Source organism: Branchiostoma belcheri, unplaced genomic scaffold (assembly GCF_001625305.1).
Source record: "Branchiostoma belcheri isolate BF01 breed outbred unplaced genomic scaffold, Haploidv18h27 scaffold58, whole genome shotgun sequence".
NCBI lineage: Eukaryota > Metazoa > Chordata > Leptocardii > Amphioxiformes > Branchiostomatidae > Branchiostoma > Branchiostoma belcheri.
The window spans coordinates 1,850,988-1,860,366 of record NW_017804220.1 but is presented as its reverse complement, the minus strand read 5'-3'; the positions used below and the strand labels follow the sequence as shown (position 1 = coordinate 1,860,366).

Genomic DNA, 9,379 nt, shown 5'->3' with positions numbered 1-9,379 from the left:
AATAATATAGTCCGCCATCTTGGATTTTGACCAATGACGTCATCAAATTAGCATATTCTATGCATATTAAATGATTTAACTTATATTTAATTATGTAAGATGTTGTCAATGTTGTAAAAGAAGTGTAATTTAATATAAAACTCAGAAAATTTTTGTGTTTAAACCAAAATTACTTCTATTTTCAAAACAAACTGCCTGCTAGAAACCCGTTGCCATGGCAACACAAAAAAACATCAACTTACTAGTATTAAACTAATATGAACTTTTTTCCAGAGACATTTTAGGAAAGGTCTCCAAATTTGATACTTCTAGCGCAAGCCGATTAGCCGCTATCTGAGATCAAAGTTGGGCCTCAAAAGCCCCTTTAGTCTGAAATGGGTTTAAAAATCGGGTATTTCTTCTTGTCTTCTTTTCTTCACCAAAAAATAGAAAAAGTTCAAAATGTATGATTTTTGTATGTAATGTGGACACAGAGGTTCCCACATCAGTTTGCAAAACAATTGAGCTGGAGGCATGTTGATAATTTCTAAAAATTAGCAAAAAACTGTCTTGGGGTCCGCGCGGACCCCAGGTGTACAGATTAATCAGTCCGGGAAGGTGTACTGTTGAGGGTTAAGTGAAGCCACCCACCCATGTTATTCGGTTTCTTTTGTTACAAAGAAAACTCTGCGTGGCTAATATGGACTTTAAATCTCATTCTCTAGTCACTTGTGGTTTAGGCCACACCATCTTAATTTTATGGATGACGCGCGCGCATTGATTTTCGTCTGTTCTCAAAAAATAAAAAAAGATCACGTCCTCCGAGGCTCTGGCCTGGCTCTAGGCCTGTCTCTAGGTAACTCTGGAGGATGGCACCCAGGCTACCGAAGCTCCACGACTCAAGAACGCGGCACATACGTACGTACAGTGCCGATTAATAAATTTCGCAAAAAGACATGTGCCGGCTTGTCGTATACGTCGCTATATACTGCCGCAAATTCACAATACCAGCTTTTGTATTCCTGTGGTTTAGTAGCATTTTTATTTTTAGCCCGATTTTTTTATTCGCCCGCGCGCACTAGTTTTGGTGTCGTCGGAGGATGCCATGCATAAAGTTAAGTCGGTGTGGCCTTATATAAATAATACCGATCTGAGTGATACGCGCCAAATGATGAAATTCCTGTTCTGTTGAGACCCTGTAAGGGGATTCGAACGTTTGTGATAAAGGCACACAACATAACTGATCATGAATGCAGATTGGACTAAATTTCTGTTTTTGCAACTTTAATATCGTATACGAAAATATTTTAAGCTACGGAAAATATTCATCCTTTTTTTAATAAATCGCTCTTGTGAGGTACAAAATGATTTCATCTGAATACTAAAAAGGACGACTTAATGCATGAAAGTTGTAAAGCAGAGTACTGAATAACCCCTTAGAAGCCCTCATACCACATGAAAGTTGTGAAGCAGAGTACTGAATAACCCCATAGAAGCCCTCATACCACCAGGCAACGGTGTCCTTAAAAACCCCCATTGGCTTTTCTGCGACAACATTACAACAACTCACACAACTGTGTCTTGTTGGAATCTTCACCTCTTTCAAGCCGACCGAACCCATAAGACAAGACAACAGGTAGGTTTTTAAGATTACAATTATTATTATCTTTACATATTAGTTATAATCTTCCGCCGGTATGCAATATTTGGCAAAATTATTTTCTTGTCACGAAAGTACAGAATAGCTGGTGCAACGTTAGGAAAACGTCGATCCTTTGATGTCAATCTTGGTTGAACGAAGAATTTGCGGGTATACAGTGTACGGGAGTTACTTAAGCCGAGTGCGAAAAGACGCGAATCGTATTGGGAAGGGGGAGGAGGGGGACGTTGTCAAAATGTTTTTTCCTCCAAAAGAAAATGTTTTGTTACAGTAGCTTTCGCGTAGGGTAACCTAAACATACATGAATCTTCGTACTTCGCTATTGCAATGTTATATTGTCTCTACAACCAAACAACATAATTCGTCATCTGTGTAGCCTCCATACATAGTATACCATGCCTTGAGCTTTTGGGGGGCTTGTAATGTGCTAATTTTTAATCATTATTTATCGTTATTGATCAGCACACAATAAAACAACAACGTATCATGCTTAGCCTCCATAACATGAAAAAAATGGGAGTTTTGGGGGGGCTTCGAGATCTTTGGGAGCTTTTTTGTGCTATTTTCTGATTGCATATAGACAGCATAGCTGGCCTGGTTGAATTACCCCTGTTTTTTTTTGCCCCGAATTGGGCTAATCAGAAAACAGCCAAAGACCACCAAACCCCCAGTTCTATGAGCCTGCTACGGAGGCTTATGCTGTGGAGCTGGAGGATAATCTAATTAAATTAAACAAACTAAGTCTATACATATTAGACGTGTGTTGGTATACTTATGACCAACATTTGGGCAATATTTCCAAGTTTTAAGGCACTAACTTTTGTCACATCTGAATGGTGGCTATCTACACCGAACGCTCGGCGTTTTTCAGGCCATACCCTATTTTGTAAAATATCCATCGACAGGATAGCTTCGTAGTTGTCATTGATATGTTCTCGTACAATTTATGTGAATTTGATATTAGGTTGATGGTAATCGAACCATACAGTGCGGTGTCACGAAGGTTATATGACACCATTACAAAAGAAGACATTCTTAAATATATCATATCATATCATGTACAAATATATCTTCAATGAATTATGTAAGTATATCTCCAAATGTTCCAAAAAGAGAGAAGAAGCCATTAGAACTTAGATCGATGCCACTTTATATAGTTTTTTTTCGCATTTTATACCTTAGACCTGATGTTAGCCTGTCTTTATTATTATTGTTGTAATCTCTTTCTAGTACATTGTACTTTGCATTTATCCCCCAGGGAATGAACATGCAATAAAGTTACATATTAATTAATTATTCTAAGAACAACAGATTTGTAATAGAATATGAGCTATAATTACGTTATAAAGTTGGCTACAGACTAATATAATTTGTTACTGGCATTCTCCGAAACCGTAACAGTGACTTCCTAGAAAATGACAAGTATCCCTTTGGGTATATCTGCCCCATATTTATATCATATTATATACATCAGGACATGCTGTTTTGAATATATGTATGACACCCACGCTCATGAATTTTTTCGTCCGTTTCCAAGAAAAAAAATGTTTTCGACCATACTGTAAATTGTGCTGAAAAATGGACAAATATATGCCTTAAATTGTAAAACAAATGTTGGAAAACGACACTAATGTCGTTCGTAGAATGCCAAAATCAGTTCCGATAGTGTAAAGAAGAAAATGTGTTGAAATGAAAATGAAGAGTCTATTATTCGCCATACCATACTCTGTCATTTGTTCACCCTTCATGGCCACATAGATTTTATAATCAAGCCACTTTTTTGCCTTGCTTTTTCTTTTTATTCGCACGTTCGCATCAGTTTTAGGGTTTTAGGGGAATGACGACTGAGTCTATTAATCGCCATATCTAAATACTCTATTTAAGATAATTTGTACAACCTTCATGACCACGCAGATTTTATAATAAAGGCAATTTTTTACCAAACTTTTTTTCATTCGCACGCTCGCATCAGTTTTGTGGTTCCCAGAGGGTGCCATCCATATAATCAAGTCAACATGGCCTCATGTATACATGGGGAGGGGGGGGCGATGTCCTTTTCCGTAGAGCGTAATCGGCCGTTTTAATTCTACGTAGAGCGTAGACGTACCGCTCTAATTCAACGGCGCATTTTGCGTAGAGCGTAATTCGCATTTTAATTCTACGTAATGCGTTGTAGCCATTTGGAATTTATCGTAAAGCGTTATAGCTACTGTAGCGTAATACGTAGCCAGCTCTCAAAATTTAGCGTAGAGCGTTGTCGGGACCCCCCCCCCCCATACAGGCCCCTATATGGCCTTGAGGTACCATGTCCTCGGTTCCTGACTAAATCAGATCAAGGAACAGACATAAAACAACATCATTCTCAAGGGAGAGAAATGTGATCATATATATCATATGAAAGAGGTAATCCCCTGTGTTTTGGCAGTAATAGAATAATTAGAGCTATCTGTGCTTATCCTTTGTGAATAAGTCCTCGTTCAAAACAAAATGATTATACAATTTGCTCTTCCAAGAGATACGACGGGAATCAAGGAAATTACATTTCATAATCAAAAGCGTTTGCAACATCGGACTATTGTCATCCTGGTAAGGACGTTGGCAAAATGTAGCCCCGATTTTTCGTGGGTTTCGTTTCAATGTTTGGTCAACGTTACATCAGGCTTTTGCCTGTTGCAGACGGTATCTTTTTAGAACGTTTTAAAGGCAGTTTTTAGGGCTTGGAAACCCGATTTTTCAAAGTCAATATTCTAGTCACTTATATACATACCAATGTATATTGACCCTCATGGAGCAAAAATACCCAAAATTCTGGCGGAAAATGGTTACTGGAAGCCCTGGGGTGATTTTTAGGGTACCACCCATAAAATAAAGGACTCATCTTGAGGCTTGTTTCTGCAGATTTAAATACCCAAAGTATGAAATACTGGTTGAAATGTGCTAATGTGAAGCAGTATGTGTCAATATCATAATGATTGACTAATTCAGAATATTTCAAGTTTTGCTGCTCTGAAATTAAATCGCATTGGATGCCTTTAAAACTATGGACGGGAGGTCATCTTTAAATGCGTGAATACGACTTAAAGCAGTAAAAAAAAGATCTTGAGGCCTTTTGAAATGTTAAGAAAATGAGAGTTTAATTGGTTTACAGTTAGACCCTAATATTTTGAAGTTACTACAAGTACCTTGTTGTAAAATGATAATTTATGCATTTTTGTGACGTCAGGGTGACGTCATCACTAGTTAAGGGCCACGCCCCCTTTTTTTTTTAGAAAAATAGCTTTGCACAGTACATTACGGGTTTGGTGTATGTGCGAAGTGCTGGTCATGTTAGATGTTTTAAAACAAACAGAAAGATGAGCATGGTTTTACGACATGTATGACGTAGTTGTGATTTTACGACACCTACCTTCTCCTCAAAAGACACGACCTGTTTGCTGCAGGGCAGCGAGCCTCGTTTCCAGTTGGCGGAGTTCATCCAGTTGGTGTTCTTCAGCCAGACTTTCCTGGCACCATCGGCCGCCAGGACTGGGGTGGGAAAAATAGGGAAAAAAATTAAAAAGAGACATACTTAGGCCACACCGACGTAATTCTATGGATGACATCGCGATCGGCGCGCATTATTTTCGCCTGTTCTTAAAAAAAAGAGATCTCTTGGTTCCGAGTCGAAAACTCTACCGTTATGCCATGTTGATTTGATTATAAGGATGACATCCTCTGGGAACCCCAAAACTGATGCGAGCGTGCGAATAAAAAAAAGTTTTGCAAAAGAAAAGTTGCTTTCGTTATGAAATTTACGTGGTCTTGAGGATTGAACAAATGACACAAAGTATGGTATAGTGAATAAAATACTCAGTCTTTAAATTCATTTCTTTGCATTTTTGTCTTTTTCGTTTGATTTTGGCATTTTACGACATTGGTATCGTCTTCCAAACGACATGCACATATTCACGATATTTCTAGTGAATATGTGCATGGCTGAGTTGGAGGGATTCTATTGGTTGTGACGTAGGCTGTTGATTGTCTGCAAATGACGTCACTTCAATGGTTATGAAATGTACAGGTAGTACCAGCTAAAACGTAAAATGGCGGTTATATATTACACCCTGAAGAAATAAAATTTCTAAAAGATACTAAATAATTCTTTAAAAAATCTAAAAGTGTTCACAGTACAGTGTTTCAATGAGCGTCATGTTAATATAAAATAATTTTGCCGGATCCCAGGATAGGTGTCAGACAGGCCAGAAAAGAGATTTTTTTCAGAGTGATTCTTTTGTCATCTTTATCATCTACCCAGACCAACGATATTTTTCTATTCATGGAAACTATACCGATAAAAGATAACTAAAGCATGTCAACGTTTTCCACCAAATAATTTGAGCTCACAGCTAGCCCCCATTTTTTAAGGTTGTACTTCAAACTTGACTTGTAAAAATTATCGTTATTTTTGTGTGATACTAGTACTCATATTTGAAGAAAAAAATCACATGCTTGTAAAATGACATTACAGACTAAATATACCATTTAAATCATCTAAATAGCAATACATGTTAAGTTGTGTGTTACATTATTTCGCTATTGTTATCAATGTAGTTTTGTATATTTCCCTGTGTGTAATGCTGTGTGTTAGAACAGACCACAGGAAGAATTAAAGCTACTGTCATATACATGTAAGCTAAGTGTGGATCCCAAGAATCCCTTTTAATTCTAATCGTTATTGATCAGCACTGAAAGAAATGTGTTCGTGTGAAATTTAATCCGTAAACTTAAGCGATAACAGTAGCAGTGGTAGTTTAAAAGGGATAGTTTTGTCGTAAATCATATTTGAAGAAAAAAAAATTACATGCTTGTACAATAGACATTGAAGACTAAATATAACATCTAAAGCATCTAAACAGCAATATAACCGCCAGGAGAAATGTATTTGTGTGAAAGTTAAGTCCGTAAACTTACGCGACAACAGTAGCAGTAGTACCGGCAGTTTGGCCCGTAGTTTGCCGGTCCCCATCTCGGCAGAGGTCCTTCCCTGACGCCGACAGCACAGATCTACCACAAACCGAACCTTCCACACGCCCTACCTTCCCGTAATTAGTCTGGCTGGAGCTACAAATATTTCATGAATATGACTAAAACTATATTATTCACATGAATGAGAACACAGCTTGTACACGAGGATTCACAGTTACAGTGCAATCAAATAGAAAATATTACATAAAACCTAGCAAGGCATTCTAAACGCTAAACTTGGTTGCCTAAGCGCTAAACTTGTGCGAGTTATACTGACTATCCGTTATTTATGGGAGAGTACAAAATATGTGTTGAATATGACTGAAACTACATCATTCATATGAATGAAAACACAGCGTGCATTTACAGTTACAGCGCAATAATATAAAAAAACACATTCAACCCAGTAAGTTAAGGCATTCTAACAGATACACATGGTTATCTGATTGTGTGAGTTATACAGACTATCCGTAAACTACAAGGTATGGAGAGTACAAATATATCATGAATATGACTAAAACTACATGCATGTAATTCATATTAATGAAAACGCAGCTTGTACATGGCAATTTACAGTTCTAGCGCAATAATATATTTAAAAAATCACATTCAACCTAGCAAGGCATACTAACAGATAAACTTGGTTATCTGATTGTCTGAGTTACACTGACTATCCCTGAACTATAAGAGAGTACAAAATATGTGTTGGATATGACTAAAACTATATCATTCATATGAATGAAAACGCAGCTTGTACACGCATTTTCTAGCGCTATAATATATGAAAAACATCACATTCAACCTAGCAAAGCATACTAACAGATAAACTTGGTTATCTGATTGTTTGAGTTACACTGAATATCCGTGAACTATGGGAGAGTACAAGTGTATCTTGAATATGACTAAAACTATATCATATTCATATGAATGAAAACGCAGCCTACACATTGCAATTTTCAGTTACAGTGTAATCATATGGAAAATATCATATTCAACCTAGCAAGGCATTCTAACATATAAACTTAGTTATCTGATTGTTTGAGTTACACTGACTACCCGTGAACTATAGGAGAGTACAAAATATGTGTTGAAAATGACTAAAACTATATCATTCATATGAATGAAAACACAGCTTGTACACGCAATTTACAGTTACAGCGCAATAATATAAAAAAATCACATTCAACCCAGTAAGTTAAGGCATTCTAACAGATACACTTGGTTATCTGATTGTGTGAGTTATACAGACTATCCGTATGCTACAATGTATGTGAGAGTACAAATATTTCATGAATATGACTAAAACTATATCGTTCATATGAATGAAAACACAGCTTGTACACATTTACAGTTACAGCGAGATAACTATAAAAAAAATCACACTCAACCCAGTAAGGCATTCTAACAGATACACTTGGTTATCTGATTGACTGAGTTACACAGACTATCCGTCAACTATGTGAGAGTACAAATGTGTGTTGAATATGACTAAAACTATATCATTCATATGAATGAAAACACAGCCTGCACATTGCAATTTTCAGTTACAGCGCAATCATATGGAAAATATTATATTCAACCTAGCAAAGCATTCTAACGGATATACTTGGTTATCTGATTGTCTGAGTTACACTGACTATCCGTGAACTATGGTAGAGTACAAAATATGTTTTGAATATGACTAAATATATATCATCCATATGAATGAAAGCATATAGATGTCATAGGAGAATTTACAGTCGCAGTTCAATATTATAAAATATCATATATTCAACTCAACGTGGAAAAGCTGCATTTTAATATATGAACCTGGTTTTCTCAGGTGTAAAAGATTGACAATTTTGATCTATAAGAAAGCACAAATATATCATAAATGTGACTAAAGCTATTCCATTATATGGATGAAAGAACAGCTTGCATATCATATCACACCGTGTAACATTAAATACAACATATTCGACCTGCTGAGCAATTTTAATGCGCGTTATATCATACTACCAGCAAGATATCTGAACTCAGCACACAGTAACAGATGTTTATCATATTTCTAATAACGCCAGTAATATGTATACTTATTCAAATGCGCATGAATTATTGCGATTTTTTCTGAAAGGTCGAGTCGTAAATAAAGTAGATTTCTGGCTACCCTGATCCTATACATCCCCAAAACTGCCGACGTGCATATAAATTTGCATATAGATCGTCAAGGCTACAGACAATACACAGTAACTCCCATGGAAAATATCCCCGATGTATGTGTCTACTGTCTGTGTCACTTCCGCGTATAATCTGCTTCAAGGGAATAGTAAACTAAGTCTGATATAAATCAGTGTTATCAAATTAGAATCAGCTCAGTCCTCTAACAAGCCTCATATGATAAGTAACCTGATAAACATTATGGTTTGTGACGGATAACTACATTTCTTTACGTTTGATGAAGATTTCGAATTTCAAATGTCACCTATATGATCGGAGGATATATCAGAAGTTCCAAACGCGTTTTCAGCGTGTTAATATCTCTCAGAATGAGACATTGTACTTTCTGAACGGTCCCGTGCCCTGGCCACCTGAGGGTTGACACGAGTCGTGTACGCTCGCACAGTCTTACAGAAGTGGTGAGACTGAAACTTCCCGTGTTTCTGTTCTGTGTTGACAGGGGCAGGCAGGAGACAACATGGCGGGAGTGGCCAGACTGAAGCTGGTATTCATGGCGCTGGTGCTACTGCTGGTGACTGT

General features: G+C 37.0%; 2 protein-coding genes across 2 annotated transcripts in view; one reads left to right on the top strand and one right to left on the bottom strand.

Moving 5' to 3' along the window:
* The window catches only part of LOC109481807 (protein amnionless-like), a 44,094-nt gene extending 37,450 nt beyond the window's left edge, over positions 1 to 6,644 (bottom strand). The window contains exons 1-2 of the mRNA XM_019784395.1: positions 6,590 to 6,644; positions 5,046 to 5,164 (exon numbers count right to left, since the gene is read on the bottom strand). Coding sequence (XP_019639954.1) covers positions 5,046 to 5,164; positions 6,590 to 6,644 — 174 coding nt within the window. The remainder of the gene's footprint in view (positions 1 to 5,045; positions 5,165 to 6,589) is intronic.
* LOC109481888 (lymphocyte antigen 6B-like) overlaps positions 1 to 9,379 on the top strand; it is a 19,819-nt gene that overhangs the window by 6,749 nt on the left and 3,691 nt on the right. Inside the window, exon 2 of the mRNA XM_019784518.1 lies at positions 9,300 to 9,379. Coding sequence (XP_019640077.1) covers positions 9,318 to 9,379 — 62 coding nt within the window. The 5' untranslated portion in view covers positions 9,300 to 9,317. The remainder of the gene's footprint in view (positions 1 to 9,299) is intronic.